Source organism: Pan troglodytes, chromosome 13, assembly GCF_028858775.2.
Source record: "Pan troglodytes isolate AG18354 chromosome 13, NHGRI_mPanTro3-v2.0_pri, whole genome shotgun sequence".
Taxonomy (NCBI): Eukaryota; Metazoa; Chordata; class Mammalia; order Primates; family Hominidae; genus Pan; species Pan troglodytes.
The window spans coordinates 56259061-56280195 of record NC_072411.2 but is presented as its reverse complement, the minus strand read 5'-3'; the positions used below and the strand labels follow the sequence as shown (position 1 = coordinate 56280195).

The following is a 21135-nucleotide window of genomic DNA, read 5'->3' as shown; positions in this document are numbered from 1 at the left end:
GTATAAGTGGCTATTTATACTATTGAGAAAGACTCAAATAACTTTTACTTATGCTTGAAAATAATAAAAATAATAAGATAAAATTACAATTCTTCAAGAAACTCCTGTATTTTCTGAAGACAGATACTCCTGGATAGTTTTTTTTGTGTTTGCAATATCAGTTAGCTCTCTCAGATTGGAGACTGTGCCTTATAATGTTTAATACCTATAGCCATAGCCAATGTTATGCAACACGTTCTGTTCTAAGTTAACTGCCCTGTAATATGCCTAATAAAATATTTACATATGCCCATGTGCACCTTAAGTGTTCAGAGCATCTAGAAAATGAAAAATCTTGATTATGGTTAAATTAACTGAAATTATTTGCTTTTCAAGGTTGTGTCTAAACAATGTCAAACCAAGCAACCCAACAGTCAATTGAACGAGAGGGGAATAGTCAGCTCAATGACTGTGAACACTACCTACCACACATAGTAAGTAGGAAAGATGAACTGAGTTAACAGAAGTAAAGCACTTAACACAGTTCTCAACACATAACCAACAGTTAATAAGGGTAGGTAATTTATCTTTGTTGTTGTTGTTATTGATGTTAATCATTTAAGCAAAATCCTTGCTGTCCTTCATTTAATTTGGGCTCCTCTCTCTCTATATACCCTCACTTTAGGTTTCAAAACCATTTAGAACTACCTCATATCCAAGATGTTGACTGAAATTTGCCTCAGAGCATAACTTCTTACTCTTTAACCCCTCCTATTTTCATAAGAAGTCATTTTATCCCTTATTGGTGATTATGGTTCCTTAGTTAATCCATAGTCTCACATTAATAACAACTTTCAGGAATTTCTTCTTGCCTTCTTCCAATCCATTTCCAAGGCTCTGCCATGTCAGCAAAACACTAGCTTAGGAACTTTGGTTCTCTGTGCTTGCTTTTCTGCAATTTCCAATTATCTCTCTCGCTTTTTTTTTTTTTAATTTTGGTGCTTGGGTGAATCTACCTTTCACTTCATTTACTTCTGCTATTAAGACACTGGGAAAGTAATAAGATGTGGTTAACTGGTTATAGGACAAGTCCACATTATTGATTCTCTGCTTAATTCACAAACTGCTAACAATCCTGCTCTCTATTTGTTTACCTTATTTTTAACTGAGTTTTTTTTTTCTTTTTTTGAGACAGGGTCTCACTCTGACACCCAGGCTGGAGTGGTGTAGTGGTGCAATCAGATTTCCCTGCAGCCTCGACTTCCCAGGCTCAGATGATTCTCCCACCTCAGCCTCCAGAATAGCTGGGACTACGGGCATGCACCACCATACCAAGCTATCTTTTTGTATTTTTTGTAGAGACAGAGTTTTGCTATGTTGCTCAGGCTGATCTTGAACTCCTGGGCTCAAATGACCTGCCCACCTTGGCCTCTCAACATGCTGGGATTACAGGTGTTAGTCACCACACCTGGCCTGAGTCTTTCCAAAAGTTTTGGACTCTTCTCAACCATCTGGGGATCAAGGAAATGCATGAAATCTAAATTCTCTCAATCATGAAATCTAAACTCCTTCAATCTCTAGCTCAACATGTTTAAAAATGTGTCTTCCTCATGGCCTCCTCTCTCCTCCTGTCTCATAGAAAAGAATAGCTCCTTTCCTCTCATTGTGGGCTAGCATTCATGCTTGTGGCCTCAACAGACTCCTGACTACTCTTTCAGGCCCTTGCTCATCGACTATTAACATTTATGTTTTATGCCTTGGATTTCTAGATTGTTCCCTTGAGCTTACAAGCCTGCTGAATTAAGTTCTATCCTAAACCAAAAAACATTTTCATTCCACCTTACTACTCTGTTAAACTAGAGACATGTATTTTCTATTCCCTTCCCTGGTAACCTTCTTGAAAGGATGCTTTCTACATACCCCCTTAGCAACTTTTAACCTTCAACTAGAAGCTAGATCCTGCTCCCGCCTCTACAATAACTTCTTTCTGAAAGGTCCCCATTGATTCTGAACTCCAATAACCTGTCCTTAACTTTTTCCTCTGAAAGTATATAGCACAATACATCAGGCTTCCTGCTTGAAATCATTTTTGTTTCTAGCTCCTATTGCATTGTTCTGTAGAGGTTTCCCTTCTACTAATCTGATTGTTAATTTTATGATTCTTATTGACATCCCCTTCCCCTCCTTTTTCCTTGCTGTCAGACTTTGGACAAGCTCTTAGTTTCATATCTATCACGTGGGTGCAATATACCATTATAATATTATTTTGTGGATATATGCATTTAATAATTTCTTCTCTCATCTGAAATTAGTCCTCCCAAGGGTCTCTCAGGGGCACTTTTCTCCTTCTATGCTCTTTATGTGGGTAAGATCAGATCATTCATCACATACCTTTCACTGTCACCTTTATGGTTCACTCCTAAACTGTGTTTCCATACTTGTTTCCTCTGCATAAGTTGTGCTTTTTCAGTTACTCGCTAGATGATTCCTCCAAAAAACTCCTTTGACTCTGTTCAGTGTGTACATCATAGACCTGAAAATTTGCTACTTATCTGCCTCTCTTTTAATGTCTTATATTTCTTTCCAGTCTCTTAATATAAAATGAAAAACCACATTTTTTTGTGCCTAATTCAATTATTTCCAAAATACTTCTTTTTTTTCTGAAGTATTTTTGACTCATCTCTGTTATCATAGTGATACTTTTAGTCTTCTATGTTTGCTAATAATGGGGTCCTCTTAGATGCTAAGATGCTTAGATGCTGAGAGGATCTGGATGCCTCTAGATTCTTCTGCTTCTGAAATTTATCCTAAAAACCATAGCCAGATTAATTTCTCTAAATCGATGATCCTCTAAAAATGTTAATAGATGTTCAAAAATCTATGTTAAGGAAATAAATCTAGCTTCTTATCCTGGCATCAGTAATCTAGCCATTTGATTACGAGGGATCAAAATAAACAATGGGGCTACCCAACGAGCTCCTCTCAACCCCCTTTAACTATTTCCCTGCATGTAAAGTGTTTAGCTGTTACTGGTAAATGCTTTACATTTTTGTGCCTTGGTATATTTGTTCACATCCATTGGTCACCTGGATTTTTCTTTGAAAACTCCCCTTATATGTTCAAATTTGATTATTCTTAGTCTAATACAAATGTTATACACTCTAGGCAGCCTGCCTTCAACACCACTGCCCCGTCCCCCTGCTCCCTCAATCAAGACATATTCTTCCCCTTCCACCTTCTTCTATAAGCCCTTATCACTGTGTATCTCAAGGAACTGGCCATTTCTTATTGTATATAGTATTATATTTATTTGTGTACTTTTCACCACTTCTATAAGCATACCCAGTACATTGGTTTAATAGTATTAGACTATTAATGGGTATTTACTGAATAACAAACAAATGAGTAATGTATCTCTATAGCCACAGAACAATCTATTTGAAAGTTAAAATTATCTGCAATTTTATTTCTGAAATTCCAAAAATGTTCTTTGCTCGCACCTGCTAAATTGATGAGTAACAAAGATGATTTCACTAATTGCAAGATTTTCAAAGGCTCTATCATCTAATAGGAGTTTTAGGGGTTGAGTTTGATAGTATTTTATTTATTTATTTGGTTAGTTATACTTTGAGACTGGGTCTCACTATACTGCCCAGGATAATCTCGAACTCTTGGCCTCCAGCTATCTTCCTGTCTCAGGATGACAGGTGCATGCTACAGTGCCTAGTTTGTGATAGTATTTTAGAATTTAAGATATGAAGCTTTGTAACTATGTAAAATAGTAAAAGTCTCAAAAAAGTATGCATTTGACATGGAAAAATGCTGGAGTTTTTCACCAGAAGTTGGTAAATCAACAGAAATTGTGACAGAATACATTTAATTATTCAGTAATGCTAAAATATAATGTCTGTATTTTCACCAAGAAGACAACATATCCTGTATTTCACGCTGGGATAATCACCCTGTATAGAGGTAATGAGACCCCAAGAGGCAGCCAAATTTAGCTGTTAGAAGTCTGGACTTCATAGCTAGATTGGATTCAAACCCCAGCCCCACAGTGTTTGACTGTCATTGAGTCACTTAAACTCTGTGCCTCAGTTTCATCACCTATAAAATGTGGATCATGTGAGTTAATACATGTAACAGTCTTGACACAATACCAGCACAAAGCTTATAGTATACATTTTAGATATTATCTATCAAAAAAGGAGAAACATCTCTGTTTACCAAGATTATAAGTTGCTTCATTTTTATTGTTTTCTGGGTCCAATTAATTTTCAGATATGTAATATTTCAGAGCTCTAAAATCCCTACAGTTTTGGTCAAAAAATTTAGTTGCAATGTGTTTAAGTCCCTTGTTCAAGGACCCCTAACTAGTTGGTAGCATGGATAAAAAAGTCATCTTTCTTTCTTTCCTCCTTTCCTCTCCTCTCCTCTTCTCTCCTCTCCTTTCCTTATCTATTATCTATCTATCTATCTATCTATCTATCTATCTATCTATCTATCTATCTATCTTTTTCCATTCGTCCATATACCTTATACAGCAAAATATTTGGGGGTAGTTAATTAGAAATACATTTTTCCTAGCGGGGAGTGGTGGCTCACGCCTGTAATCCCAGCACTTTGGGAGGCTGAGGCAGGCGGATCACGAGGTCAGGAGAACGAGACCATCCTGGCTAACACGGTGAAACCCAGTCTCTATTAAAAATACAAAAAATTAGCCGGGCGTGGTGGCGGGCGCCTGTAGTCTCAGCTACTTGGGAGGCTGAGGCAGGGGAATGGCGTGAACCTGGGAGGCGGAGCTTGCAGTAGGCCAAGATGGCGCCACTGTTACTCCAGCCTGGGCGACAGAGCGAGACTCCATCTCAAAAAAAAAAAATAATAATAATAAAATAAAATAAATTAAAATAGTACATGTTTCCTGATTTCAAGCTCCATGTTTATGTACCATGTTTTCCTGTGAATTTTTGGACTGCCCTTCATAAACAATTTCAAAGTTCTGGAAACATCATTCCTTCTATTTTTTTCTTTGGATACATCAGGATTGTATTTAATCTTACTTGGCAAATAATCCAGGGCCTTGGAGGAAAAACTCCTAAGAATGTTTGAGAGACCACAGCTTAGTTCTAGGCTATTATTTATAATGTTCAAATAACACAATATCTACACTGTTAGTATTTAGATCTGTGTTAATTACATTTTCCATAGATTATAAAATTAATAAAGATAAGTAATAAAAATAAGGTTTTTTTACATTTACAAATATGAGCATGAATAGGTGAAATCTTCACGTCTGATTTTTTTTAAATTATAAAATCTAATGGCTTTATTAGGTTAATCATTTTGTAGGTTTAGGAACCCAAAGGAAATGAAATGCTATGAGTTTCTCTCCTTTCTTCCTTATTCTATGCACTATAACCAAAATAGAAAGCAGAGGAAAGAGAAAGGAAGCAGAGGCACAAATGCTTTTATATCAGAGTGATGAATAATTAAATGCTGAATGTAATTAAAGTTTTTACTGATAAAAATGGGAAGTTTGGTGGATACCGCACACTATTACAATCATCTGAACCTGTGTTTGGGTATGAAGATGTGGCTTTCTGTAGAGAAGAAATTGTTACTTTAAGACTTTATGCTGGCTTAGGCTCTAGACATGGAAGCTTACTAAAATCCTGCAGAGTCGATGAAACACAAACAATTTGTGTCATTTTTAAGGAATAAGAAAAATATAATGTTCTGCTTAGTATGGGCAAATGATTTGTTTTGCTGCCAAAGAACCCACTTACCAATAAGCATGAGAATCAAATACTTAAACTTGTGCTTAAACATCTATATTTCCAATAAAGGAGTAGTTATTTTTTTCCCTAAATCCTTTTTAATAATTCCTAGGACCTGATAAAACCCTAAGCTTCCACAAGGATGTAGAGTAATTGGTGCAAATTTTAATCTTTCATTGTACTTTCATTTCATGCTCACGAGGGATCAAAATAAACAATGGGGCCAGCTGGGATCAGATGTCATAAAATATTTTGGTTAATGTGACAAAATTATTCAGTATATAAATGTAATATTTAACTTAGCACTCTAGTTTTCTAGAGTTTACTCTAGTTTTCTTCTCATCCCAACAGGCTGCTAAGAAAGTCTCACAAATTATCCCCTAAACTATTAGAAAGTAATATAATATAAAAGTACTCTTTCTTTCATAGAATATAGATTCAAATATTTTTATCTGAGGAGATAATTTTTTACTTCTCTCAATCAACATACATTAGATTTTAACAGGAGTAAGCAAGAGCATTGACTAGCTGAGCATTCCAAAGTTAGTTATTTCTTTCAGTCTTTGTTCTGCTCACAGCGTTGACCTTTCCCTGTGCTGTTGTTTTCATATCTTTTATTTTATAGAAGTGTTTTAAAGGCTTTGGTGATATCTATTTCTGTTTCTTTCCTGAAATGCAAACGTATATTATGGTTGGATTGAGAAAAGTCTAATACAATCTGATAAAAATTAAGAAGTAAATTATTTGTTACTACTAAATATAAGAAACTTTGTCTTATATTTGTATAAGATGTTAAAGAGTAACATTTGTGTTTTTAATTTATTATACTTAGTGAAATTATAAATTGATTCAGTGATAATATTTTTGGGGAGGAATTAAATTGGCAGAAGGTGTCAGGAATATTAAAACAAATTTCATATTCAAATGCATAATTCTAAAGCAATCACTTTGTATGCAAAAACTAGGTGAAGAAATAATTGATAAAAAAATTGAAGTGCAAACAAACTCTTGATGAACTTTAGTCAACAAAAAAAATAGAGAAACATCGTAAGTAATTGAGACATTAGCAGCCATTAAAACCTATGTGGGGAAAAATAATGGCATAGAAAAATATTGATGATATATCAAATTTACATTGTAGAGAAATTGAATAGAAAAGCCTTAGAAGCAAATACAACCAAATTCTAAAAGAGATGGCTCATTGGTGTTCTGCTTCTTCATCCTTTTGGGTACTTGTCACATTTATTTTGCAATATTTATATGTTACATTATCAGATATAAATTTAAAACCTAATTCATATCAAGGACATTGCTCATTTCAATATTTTATAGCACTTCATGAGTTAAGCAAAGCAGGGAGAATAATTTTCCATTTTATAGTTGAGAAGACTAGGTAATTTCTCAATTGGAGGAGCTTGAAATAAAACTAGATCCTCCAAGGCTAGTTTCAATGCTTCTTCTATGATCACACTAGAATGATAGAGGAGATAATATATGTGAACATTCTATGAGTTTTTCACAATAAAATACAATTATAATCAGAGATACTAATGATGTTATTTGATTTATTTGATCTTCATAAACTCCTAATTCTAATTGAGTGAAAAATAAATGCATGAAATCAACTGAATGTCAATAAAAAGGAATATAAAATTAGGTAAAATAGGTCTGAAATAAAAACCAATAACATTTATGTTTGATTTATTACTATATCAGAATTAAAAGAACATCTAAAACTCTTTTGTTTTACTTTAGAAATATACTCAACATGGCACTTGAAGTAAAAATGAAGGCAGTCATATTAAAAATATTAATGATGATTAAAGGTAAAAGAGTCCATAAGGTAAGATGTGAAGGGTGAAAAAAGTTAAATTCACTTGGAAATTACCAGTAGGTTTTTCATTTAAAAAATCTATTTTAATCAGTGTGAAATTAAAGTGGAAATGAATATCTTCATAATTATTTATTGAGGTTCACTTACAGGGCATAATTAAGAGACTAAAGCAATCAATAAGACTTAAGCCAGGCTCCTTTCTAGAGGTCCACACCACTTTAGTAGTAGACATAATTATTCCTGTACATCCACACTTGGACCATTTACACTAGACTCTTTCCCTCATCGAGCATACCTGTGGCCAGTGCCAGACAGTGAGCAACTTTACAGCATAGGTAGCCTTATCCATGCTTGTACGTGCAGAACTTAGCACAGCGCCCAACAGTTTGTATGCATGGAATACAAATAGAACAGTTTGTATGTTTGTTTTTGTATGGAATCAAACTTATTTCAATAGCCTAAACCAAATCACCTCCCATTTGTATGTGTTAGGAAAAAATGCATAACTCATCCCCAAATTAATTAAATGATCTAGAGTATTATTTGCATTATCAAGTAACTTTGCTACTAGTTGCCTACTCTATTAGGTAATATATATGCATAGTTATACAGGGGTGATATGCTTGATGAGTTTCAAACTCAGCCATTTCCCAGGCAGTAGCCTCTAAGACCAGGGTCAAAACTTTAAAAGATTATAGCCAGATAAAGATAATTATATAAAGTGGATTTGTTACAATAAATATATTTTCCCCCTTTCCTCAAGACACAGGTGCAGAGAAATATTTCTTCAATTTCAAGAATATTGACAAATGTCAAATGACCCTCAGCCTCAGAGTCAGGAACATAATTAAGAAGGAGTTGTGGAGATTGGGATAAGTTTTTATGCCATTTCTACATGGGCAGTTTCTACTAAACTCCACCTGATGGTGCCAGGTAAGAATCCTGGTCCATTGTAGCAAGATCTTCTGACTTATTAGTAGATGGAAATCCAGATTTTTATTTAAAATATCTCATTTTTAAAGTGTTGGTAATTTTTGAAAATGTAAAACACTATGTATGCCAAATAAAACACTTCTACAGAGAATATTTGGTCAAAACGTCCTAGTTTATGACCTCCAGTTTAAAAAGTACTATTTGTTGCACATATAATTGAAATATTTTTGAAAAGTCATATAATTTGATTATTAAATGTCAAGGAAAGTTTACTGATTAAAGGAAACTATATATTACTGATTAAAGGAAAATATATATTCGTAATTATGTATATTATTCCATAGTTATAATATGAAAATTAACAAGTATTTCACAAACTCCATTTATTATGAAAATGAAAATACCAAAGCCCAGAAAAATAAGAATGACCATGTTAAGCTTTACTTTAGATGTAGTATAACTGATTTAGGTCACAAGTTCAACTTGGCTTTCAACGTAAGCAGATGCATGATTGTATTTCTAAATGATGACTAGCCAATTATGGTGACTACAAAGTTCTGTCATAACTGACATTTTAAATGAAGTATTCCACTAAGAAAACTAAAATTTCAGCTTCATTTTCATCACTTTAGCTATTCAGAATTCTGTTAATCAAGTAGGAAAAAAATTGTCTTCAACATCTAGAATGATTTATCTATTTGTACGAATGTGAGAAAAATGATCACATCTTCAAGCAATAGATTACAAGTAGAAGGAACGTTCACATTACAGCTATGCTGATGAAAATTACCTGCAGGCTGTTACAACCGAACCCATGAATTAATTAACCTTTTGCCACAAAAATCTAGAAACTTCAGCAAAGACTGAGGTTTCTCTGTTTCTCTCGCTTCAGCTTCCTCAGCATGTTAGAAAATAAAATGATGTGCAGTTACTGCAGCAAACAAAATATACTGAGATTTTATCAGATCTCATATTACTGCAATACAACCACATAAATTATGGTTAAAATATAGGAAGTTAGATGATTCATCTTTTGTTTTAGTTAATGAAAGATGAGTAATAATGATTGATTTCTACATAGATCTTTATTTTATGAATGAGATCAGTAATTTCTTACTGTGAATGCTGGCTACCTCTTAGTTATCTTCCGTTTGACTCTGTGAGAACGTAAATAAAGCATGATTTTGCCAATGTGTTTTTTTAAATGAGTATAAACATGCCTTCTTATAAACAGCATTTTCAAATGAATAAAAACATTATCTATATGTAAATGTATTGGTCAAGCATTCTGATAGTTTTCACTTGGAATCTAAAGTTTAAAAATCAGCTAACACTAAATGAAAACAATTTGGGAAAATAGAATATCTAATAAATGATGGTAACATGAGCCACTATATTTTCCCAGTTTGTTAAAGGTAAGTATCAATAAGACTTGGTGAATTTGAAGATTATACAAGACTTAAGACTACTAAGTTACATATTAAATACTGACAGGATAACTTACATGACTTTATACAAATGTTAGAAGTCACATTTTATTTTTCTCTTTGATGTAATAGATCTTCTTTAGAAGTTAACATCCCTAATATTTAATTGTTCAGTAACAAATACCTTTAGCCATTCTCTTCCATTAGCCTATTTTTAGAGTTTAATTTTAATTAATTCTTTATATAATTAAGTAGGTGACAATAGATAAGTCATCCCTTCAGTAGGTTACCAGACATTCTTGTTCAGATCATGGATTTTACATACAGTAAGTCTTCACTTAATGTTGTTGCAACTTTAAGTGAAATGACAAACAAAAGGTCCTCGAGTAACATCCTTTAGTTCAATGTCCTTCCATTATAAGATTGATGACAGTGTTTTTGTTATTTTGTTTAAAGTTGCAGTTTCCAAGAACCTGTTGACAATGCTAAGTGAGGACTTAAAGTGTATGTTTCTAGAATGTTAGGGTATTTCTCTCATGTTCCAAAGGAAGGATGATTTGCCAAATTCATCTTTAAAGAACTAAACTAGTGAATACTTCCGAAAGTATTTTTCAGGAAATCGATTTTTAGTTTCAGGTAAGAGGTCCACAATGTGTTTAAGTAGGAAGATGATACTTTTGTGTTAATAAAGTGGGTAATGCTTATACAGACAATTCGAGATGTATATGATATTTTTTATTACAAGTAAGCACATATTTTACTAATCAGTATTTCAACTTAAGTAGTATTTGAAGTAATTTGGGATAATAAGCCCTTCATAATTTTGAATACATTAATATTTTCCAAATGGACCTATGGAATCTATAAGGAAGATAACCTTTTAAAGGTGGTATATTTAGAATACTTACCAAAACATTTTTGGCTATTTCAGTTTTGAGAACATTTCTATTATAAATCTATACTTTAAGGTAAGACACACATTTACTTGAAGTGTCAAGGCTAGCACATTTCTGTCACATAGAAAATTCACAGTAAATATATTTTGAATACAAGAATACATAAACTTTCAAAAGATATTTAGCATTTTTGCCAATACTTAAGTTTGCCTATACTAATTTAAATTAGATTTAATATTGTCATTGATCCTTATATGATTATGTAAAGGTCATAATGTATATGTATATTGAATAATAAGGATACAATTAAATAATTAAACATTAGAACAGAAATCTATAATATTCCTTAATTTTTAGGGGGATATACATAATCTTCAAGAGATATGATCTACATACCTGACAGGTAATGTTCTGTCTCCTTTCCTCCTGTCCATTTCTCTTTGGGGAACAGGATACCAGCGGAAATTCAGTTTCCAGTTAAAACCCCCATAAGTCATGTCTGACCCAGCCATATATTCAAAAGTATCATCACTAATCACATCAATGATAGGGCAGACAACCGTTTTCCTGCAGAGAAATTAAAACCAATTTATAGACACATGATAATTAAAATGTTACATTATCTTCTTCAAACTGATTATAGCTGATATGAGGAAATTTAATTATTTTGTTACTTTAATATGCCTTTAGCTTCATTTTATCCTATTAGTCCATGGAACTATTTCCTTTGACTACATATTCCTTACAGTTTACTTTATGCTATCTTTTGAAATCTAAACAAGTTTATTTCCAAACGCATTCTAAGTACTAACTCAGCAAGATGAGCAGGGTCTATTTTTTATAAAACCTCCACCCACAGCATGATTAGTAGAGCTGCTTTGAGATTATGCATCATTTTAGCTATAATCCATTGAAAAGCAATAGCATTCAGGGAGGTAAGAAGGGATGATGGCAAATTAGATCTGGTAGTTTGCATTTCAAGTAGGGTACGTTAGTTTAGAGCGTTCTGAGAACATCTTCATGGAGAAAACACCTACTAGGAAAAACAAACAGAAATCAACAAACAGCAACAACAAAAATCATAATCCGTCAGTATAAGTAAATGTTTCCGATGAAAGATGATAGGGTCATGACCGTTTCTGAGTAAAATGTCCTCAAATTAAGAGTTTACATGTATAATCTAGATGATAGCTTAAGATAGGGAAAGATAAGCAACTTTAATCTCTGGTGTTTTATTTATTTATTTATTTATTTATTTATTTATTTATTTATTTATTTTGACAGAGCCTTGCCCTGTCACCCAGGCTGGAGTGCAGTGGGGAGATCTCAGATCAGTGCAAACTCTGCCTCCCAGGTTCAAGCAATTCTCCTGCCTCAGCCTCCCAACGTGCCTGCCGTCATACCTGGCTAATTTTTGTATTTTTAGCAGAGACAGAGTTTCACCATGTTGGCTAGGTTGGTCTCGAACTCCTGACCTCAGGTGATCCACCTGCCTTGGCCTCCCAAATGCTGGGATTATAGGTGTGAGCCACCGCACCTGGCCTATCCCATTTTTCTTAAAGTAAGAGCCAAAAGGTTGGTGTTCTTAATGGTAGCTTTCTATGGTAGAAAATTTCATTTGGGAAAATCATTAGGTATACTTTTAATCCATGTTGTGCCTTCTCTAATTCTTGATCTAACGCCTGTTCATTTATTTTATTATGGGACCAACCTTCTGTGATTTCCACAAGTAAATGTTCAGGCCTACTCAAATTGTATTGGTTGTAGCTAATTCTGAAGACCAGAGTTGGTTTTTCATATTTGGTAGGAGGTAAATACACAAATAAGCTTCTGAATCATCCCTAGATATGAAAAGCACATAAATGTCCATTATTCATACTTGTTTTGTAACACCAGTTTCACCAATACTTATTTTCAATTGAAGTCTTATATTCCACACAACTGACCAGAGCCTCAACTTATCTGCAATCAACAAGACTCCTCTAGCCTTGGAAAACCTTCTTGGTGACTCTGGACCCCAGAAAAATCAACATTTTTCTCACTTCCTTTATTAGATTTAATGATTTAACTTGTGAGGAGAAGAAATTAGGTCTAAAAATCTTGAACAGACTGTCTATTTAGGGTAGTTTTAAAATTTATAATCAGGACAAGACAATAGGGTTCATCATATGCAAATACAGTGCAATTATCTTGTTAGATCAAAAAATAAATAGCCTATGTATGACCGTATTGAAACATTAAAAGCTCATTCAGTTGAATATGAAACACATGTGGAAAAAAAAAACAACATAATATACCAAAATTTGCCAGGAAATTCATTTTTAAGTTCATTTTACTTTGCCAGTCTGATTGTCCTGTGGGTACTGTACAATACACAGAGTGGAAAAATGTTATTAGCCATGTACAACACTCTATGGACTAAAGGGTTCCTACTGCTTTCTTCAACTGCTGTGCTTCATTTTACTGACAGCTTCCATCCATCTTCCTGGCAAGTACCAAATCCTGCTGTTTAAGTGATGTGGCTGGACTAGCTCAGACTAAGTAGCTCCTATCTTGAGTGTCTAATTAAAAATGTCAATTCTAGAAGGAATTTTCTACTATAGATGAAATGACTATGCAAGTATGGTGTTATGTAATGTTTTGTTATTGTATCAGATAGCATTCAATGTTAGTTATCTTCATTAGGTATTTAGAAATTATACTCTCTTATCACCAGTGTTTATAAATATTTGCTAAAAAATGCTTGTACTTCATCAACAACAGAAGGAATTTCAGGTATGTATAAGGATTCTTAATTTCTATAAGTGTTATTTATTCAATTTTCCAGATTTCAAAATGTGTATGTATAAGGTGACAATATTGTTGAAATAATTAAACATATTCTTATAGCTGTGCTCTTATGTTTCTTTTTTTAATTATAATTTTTTCAGTGCTGTGTGTGTACGTGTGTGTGTGCATTTTTAAGACATTCCAGGTGAATTTGAACTAGACTGACTAAGGGTGCTCGTGTAGTTTACAGAACACTGGCAGAGAACTGGAAAGAGCTGAATTGTTGTTCCCAGCACTTCCAATGACTGGAGCAAGTTAGATGTAGCTTCTTTGTTCCTCCTCATTATAAGTTATAGATAAGAATATCTACAGTACCTACCTCACAGGGTGGTTGTCAGAACACAAAAAGGTGCTTTGAAAATGTGCTTTGTAACACAATTATACTATTTTAGATTATATTTATTTCCTTCACCTAAAAAGTAATTTAACACGTTTTTATTATTTGAATTGTTTCACTATTTCTTAATCAACTATCTATGTCCAGCATGAATACGGCAGTCTTATTTATCAAGCAAGTGGGAAAACTTGCTTTTAAGAAAAGCTATAAAATAAACCTTCTAAAAACAGCAACTTGGAAGAGAAATTCTGATGGACATCTGGAACTGTCCTAAGAGGTTCAGTCATAACCCAGGCAGACAGAACACATAAATTCTTACCTGTCTTCCTTTATTCTTGCCAGCAAAGGCTCCAGCCATCCTAACGTGCATTCACAGTGTGCATCAAGAAAAGTTATGACCTGCCCTTTTGAAGCAGCTGCTCCTCGAAGACGGGCACGTATTAACCCAGAGCGTTCTTCCATCCTAATAATTTTTACTGGCACTTCTAAATTTTTCACGTAATTCTCTAATGTCAACTTGAGAAAATCTGTAACATGTATAAGAATTTATAAGAAAAATTTTTGAAACTGTTTTAAGAAATAGCAGAGATACTACCAAGATGGAAATTCAACACACAGAAATGGTGGCCAATTCCTATCAGTATTTATTGCCTTAGATATAAAATAATAGAGATTTCATGAGTTAATTAATGTCAAGTATCCATAAAATCATATGAGAATGCTCAATAATATAATCAATTGAGTTGGAAAAAAAGATATATTTTTGAAAATCATTTTGGCTGAAATTTTAGGTTAGTAAGAACCATATAGAATCATGAGAGAAAGTGAAAGAATTAGTTATTTGCTTCTAGAGTTGGCATTGATGAGGTTATTGATGAGAATCTGATAGGCTGTGGCAGGGCTAGTAAAATTATAATGCAAATATAGATAATTGCCTAGTTATCTTTTTGGCCATAATAAAGCTTTCTAATATAAAACAAAACAAAACAAAACAAAAAAACAAAAACAAAAAACCAGTTTGTACCTCTTTCACTGGCATCATCTACCAAGATGACCTCTGAGAGTAGATAGTGTGGGGAACGATTTATCACACTGTAAACAGTTCTAAGGAGAGTGCTCCAAGCTTCATTATGAAACACAATGACTACACTTGTGTTTGGAAGTTCATCAGGGTAGACTTTTGTCTTACATCTGAAAAAGAAAAAAGAAGAGGGATCTTAATAAATGCATTTTTTATCCTGATTATTATAAAAAGAAATATCCATAATAACACAACTTCAGACTTGAAAGCCCCTTACTAAGGAAATGTTTTATGAATATCTAAAATCATTTCCCTTTTATAAGTGCTGTGAGTAATCAGTTGGCATTCTGAAAATTAAATATGCATAATTACTAATATTTTTATTTTAACTCCTGCAGGGAACAAAGCAGCATGATTTCTACAAGTCTAAGAAAAACCTAAGAAATATAAAATAACATTCTGAAACTGGTAAAACAGGTACAAACGAGTTCATTTAGTGAATATAATTTTATCATTTGTTAATAAAAATGTATAACTCAAGAAGTCATAGGAACATAAACAGACACGGGTCCAAAGGGTTTTGAAGTATGTAAAACAGATTTTTCTGTTCTAAATCTAGTCATATATGCTTTTAATTCCATTTGAGGATGCTATAAACAATGTCTACTTCCAAGGAAAGATTTAGGTTTCCTCTAGATTCAGAATCTACTAAATGCATCCTGGCCTCTAAAATTTCCTTATGTTTTGGAGATCAGGAAAGGGAATGGACTACCAGCATTTCTCAAACTGTAATGTGCACAGTCATTGATATGGAAGTGCTGGGAAGGTAAGAGCGTGGTCCCTTTAAATGACAGGGAAGAAGGGAAGGGAAGTGCTGGGTAGAAGAGGGCGTGGTCCCTGGCTAGGGCTCCACCCCTACAGACCCTGGGTGAGGACAGGCATTTCCTGCCCAAATGTTGCATTTCCCAAGACCACCCTGGCCTGCCATCCTGTGCCTATAACCACCCCCCCTCCACCACCCCCAGACTCTAGAAGGCAGACACACAAGCTGCTGGACTTCCAGAAGAGCAGATCTGCCCAAGAAGACACAGATAGCTGGATGAAACAGACAGCTGGATGTGGAGAGGAGCAAGTCAGCGGAGGAAGGCACGGGCGGCTGGACATGGAGAGGGATGCACCAGCAGGCACCGGCAAGCCAGCAAGCCATTGACCAGTAGGAGGAGGCGGAATTTGGCTGGGGCAGTCAGAGGAGACAGCCCAGGCCGCTGAGGTGCCGGACTCCAGGGGAAAACCTTCCCACTCCATCTCCTTTCTGGCTTCCCCCATCTGCTGAGAGCTACCTCCACTCAATAAAACCTTGCACTCATTCTCCAAGCCCAAGTGTGATGTGACTCTTCCGGTACACCAAGGCAAGAACCCCGGATACAGAAAGTCCTCTGTCCTTGTGACAAGGTAGTGACAAGGTAGAGGGTCTAATTGAGCTGGTTAACACAAGATGCCTATAGATGGCAAAATTAAAAGAGCACACGGTAGCACGCTCCCACTAGGGCCCTAAACACTGCTGTGGGGTCGGAGCCCCACAACCTGCCCGTCCGTCCATATACTGCCCTAGAGATTTGAGCAGAGGGGCACTGAAGAAGCAAGCCACAGCCCCATCACACGCCGTGTGAGGGGGAGAAGGCAACTTTTCCCATTTCAGCATCACCTGGAGATTTATTCAAATGCAGATTCTAATTCACTAGGTCTAGGGTGAAGTTTCTGCATTTCTGAAAAGCTCCCAGATGATTTAGAGGCTGCTGGTCCCCGGAGCACACTGATTAGTAAGGGGCTACACCATAATTATTACTACTTTTAGAACTTAACATTTTGAAAAATGTTTTTGACTTTGCTTATAAATCCAAATAAGTCCAGATTTTTCTTTTCAAGCAATCAATCAAGGTACACTTGGATCAATGATATGTGTAGTGCTGTAGGTGGTGATCCCAAATTTAACAGGCTGATGTTTGTTGCTCCCATCAACTCGTCAACATTCAGGCATTTCTGTCATGTCATTTTAAGTCATCGTGATTACAGATTATTAAAAAATGTCAAAAGGTTTCTGGAGCAGAAACAGAAGTTTATTCACCTGAGGTTTTTTTTAATGTAAAATATTCTGAAGAGCTAGATAATTAGTACCATAATATAAACTGAATCAGATACCTCTTGCTAATTATGAATGGGTTAATGCATGACACATACAGCATTGTTGAAATTAGTTTCCTTCACAAGGGAGTGAAAAAAATACAATAAAATGTGGAAGATGAAGGCATATAATAGATACTTGATTGTGTGCCAGTTAAGATCTTCATTATTTTTTAAAACCGTCTAAAAGATCACCTACCCAATAAAGTCTTCTGCAATATAGCCAGCTAAAAATGTCCATTTACCTCAATTACAACATTTTCCAGCATACATTTATTTGAAAAAGATTTATTAAGCATCTATAATACAAAAGATACTGTGCATATAAGAAAATAAAAATGTAAGGCATGGGAAAAGTAGTTGGATTTATTGTCATCTCTTTCTGGTGGCAAGATTCAAAAGATTTCTATGAACTTCATCATTTGACTTGTATCTCCAAGTAGCTCATCACTAAATAAACTTAGAAAGTCATCTTGGTAAATGAGAGAGAGTTCTCTCTACCATTTTCCTCAAATTTCCATTCTTCTGCCTCATTAAAAAAACCTAATCACTTTCAGCATGCAAAGCCAAGAGTAAGGTAAAGATCATCATCCTCCTCAAAGAAGTACAACTAGAAAAACAGGCTAAAAGCAGTCCAACAGCCAACAACTAGTGGCTTCACTCAAGGACTACAGTGAATAAAGTCTACTCAGCATCATTTTTTAAAAAAGATTTTTTCAATCAACATTTTTTGTATGTTACACGAAATGCCAACAATTAAATAAATGATTTAAAATGTCAAACTAAAAGCAGATATTTCGATCCAGCATCTTAAAGTATTTCTATCAAGCTTTACTTTGTGATTAAAAAAATCCACTCACAAATGCTACCTTTATATTCATTTTATGTGTCAAAATTATAATGAATTAGTTTACTGTTAATGTAGCTATCATGTTTACTTAGAGAAAACTTCCACTGTCATTATTTAATGTAGCATAAAAATAAAATAGGGCTAATATTTTAATTAATTCTTCCTCTTCTTCCTGTGTAAACAGTCATTCATCAAAGGGTAAAATGGTTCAGTTATGGGGGATGAATAACTTCTGGAGATCTAATGCACAGCATGGTGACTATAATTAATAATACTGTATTGTATACTGTAGTTGAAATATACTAAGAAATTGATCTTAAGAGTTCTCACCACATCAAAAAAAAATCATAAAGATGTGAGCTGGCAGACGTGTTAACTTGATCATTTCACAATGTTTATGTGTATCAAAACATCAAGTTGTATACCTTAAGTATATATAACTTTTAGTTGTCAAATATACCTCAATAAAGCTGAATAAATAAAGTCATTCAGCAAAGAAGACTCCTTCTGTACTATTAAAGTGACACAAATTAGTTCTTTTCTATGTCAGTTTATCTAGTTATCTTAAATGCATAGATTTATATAAGCAAGAGTTATGATTTTCATTATTTCTGATGAATTTGTGGTACAATGAACTGGTATTATTGTCTGTATTTTACCAAAGTTAATGTTCCATCTATGGGAAGATATGATTTTATCTACTATTATGAAAGAAAAAAATGTGGTCAAATTATAGCACAATGCTTTCTTATCACTAGAGTCCATTTAATACTTAAATAGAGCTTACAGAAAAAGCTTTTAAATGAATTTGGACTTAGATTTCTATCAATATTGTTATGCTTGACTTATGAATCAGTCACATCATTTTCCTGTAGATTTGAAGTTTCTTCCATGTATTTAAGCTTTCTCTGCCTTTAAATAGTATTGCTTATCATATGAGGGGCAAACATTTAGCATATAACTCAAGAAATCTAAAACAGTGTCAACCTCTTGTGGATATCTTCCTTGGTACTATAAAGCCCTGCTTTTTAAAGTTTAAGGTGCAAATGAATTATGTGCGGATCTTGTTAAAATGCAGATTCTGATTCAGTAGATCTGGTATGAACTCATGATTCTACATTTATAATACCATCCTTGGTGGTGCCAACACTCCTGCTCCTTGGCTGACATGATAAGAAAAAAGCCATATAAATCAGTCAGCTGTTGATTAACAGGCAAATGTAGGATTGTAATGATGCCTCCAATAACAAATCTTTGTTTAATCATATAAAATTTAATTCTTGCTGTTCTTTCATATCTTGTTCTCTTCAGACAATAACTTTTTGTTCTAATATTGAACAATAATGTAATATTTTTGAAAAAATAGTGAATGACAATTAAACTCAATACATGCAGTACAAAGAGTACACATAATTTAGATGAAGCAATGGCTATATGAACAGCTGTGACCATGTTTGAAAAACTCATGCTAATTTCAGACACATAAAATGAAAAAACTGCACATCTTAACACATGTGAATACAATAATTTCTTTTGTTTAGACAAGAAAATGCATTTAAAGTTTTGTGTAAAAAAACCTTTATACTATATGTTATACTATATATTATAAATAATATCTAATATGTTATATATAATATTACATATATATATATATATATATAAAGCTGGCAGAGTTTTTAACTCACTGTTATTTCCGGAAACAATTCAAAACAAACAAGAACAACAACATGAACAAGGAACAAATGATGGAAGTGGGGATAAGTACTTAAAATAAAACAAATAGATAGAACTTGGCTAATAATCTATTCTACTTGAGACAAGACAATTTGTTCTTTGTGATATGAAAAGGATAATTTCACCACTTTTCACCTCAGTTTTTATATCTTTTACATAATAAGATTAAGGTAGGCAATCTCAAAGGTCTCATCTGAAATGTATGGTAGACATTCCTTGGTATACGCTGCAGAGTAAAGCTCATAATCTCCACATGGTGGAACTGGAAAGGACTTTCAAAGTTGGCTAATTCAAAGTTTCATTTCACAGAATACAAGTCTCAAGCTGCATAGTTCTTTCAGTACTATAATAAAGTAGTAATGATAATGCAATAAAAATAATTTAGTAATACTAATGATTTCTGCCTGAGATTCTTTTATAATGCTATATCAAAAGTTTTAAATGACATTAATTGTAAAAAAATTAATTGGAAAAATTAGAAACAAATAAAGCATATTAAAATGTGCCTTAATCTTGCATTCAAATATATATATCGTTATATCAGATAGGAAAATACCAATTTCCCTGGGATCACTTCATTAAAACTAAGTATAAAATGTCAGCTTGAATTGAAATTATGTATATTTAGACCAAATAACCCTTTTAGCAACATGTCTTATGAAGTTATTATTTGTTTTCTTTTATGTAAACATCTAAATGGGATTAGCAAAATTGACATTATTGTAGAGCACAATGTATATGTAATTAACTTTGAGAGTAAAAGTGGCAGATGGCAATAGCAATTTTCATCAATTTGAAAGGAATATTTGATGTCCAAATTAAGAGCCTGAAATCTGGTATTCCAGTGAAATCATAAGCTTTATCATGGCAACAGTTAACACTATATTGACATGCTGAATTTGTAATACTTGCAAGGAAGTGAAAGTTTATTTTTTTAATTCTATGATAATATATCTGTGGCTCTTAATCTTGGCTGGACATTGGAATTGTCTCATGAGCTCAAAAAACTATAGGTGTGAGAGTTTCTGTCACAGAAATTCTGATTAAAGTGTCTGAGTGTGTCTACAGGTGAAAATATTTTTTAAAAACTCTTTGGAAGTTCAAATGTGTAGCCAAAGTTGAGAATGGTTACTCAAGTACTTTACCATAAAGATAGACTCTTTGAAACATGTAAAACCTTTAGGCTTATGCCAACATTTTAAAATATGATGCATGAGGTTAACATCTCTTTGTGTGTTTATATCTTATAAAAGTAGGAAGATTACCTTTATGTCATATAAAAGCAAGAAGACAATATTTACTGTCACGAAAGCAGGGAAAGTCAGAAAGTCTTCTCC

At 33.7% G+C, this 21135-nt stretch overlaps 1 protein-coding gene across 8 annotated transcripts in view; it reads right to left on the bottom strand.

Moving 5' to 3' along the window:
* The window catches only part of GALNT13 (polypeptide N-acetylgalactosaminyltransferase 13), a 584712-nt gene that overhangs the window by 199226 nt on the left and 364351 nt on the right, over positions 1-21135 (bottom strand). For all 8 annotated transcript variants that reach the window (XM_063791209.1, XM_054679032.2, XM_024354859.3 and 5 more), the window contains 3 exons: positions 15037-15203; positions 14332-14539; positions 11243-11413 (listed from right to left, as the gene is read on the bottom strand). In XM_063791209.1, coding sequence (XP_063647279.1) covers positions 11243-11413; positions 14332-14539; positions 15037-15203 — 546 coding nt within the window. The remainder of the gene's footprint in view (positions 1-11242; positions 11414-14331; positions 14540-15036; positions 15204-21135) is intronic.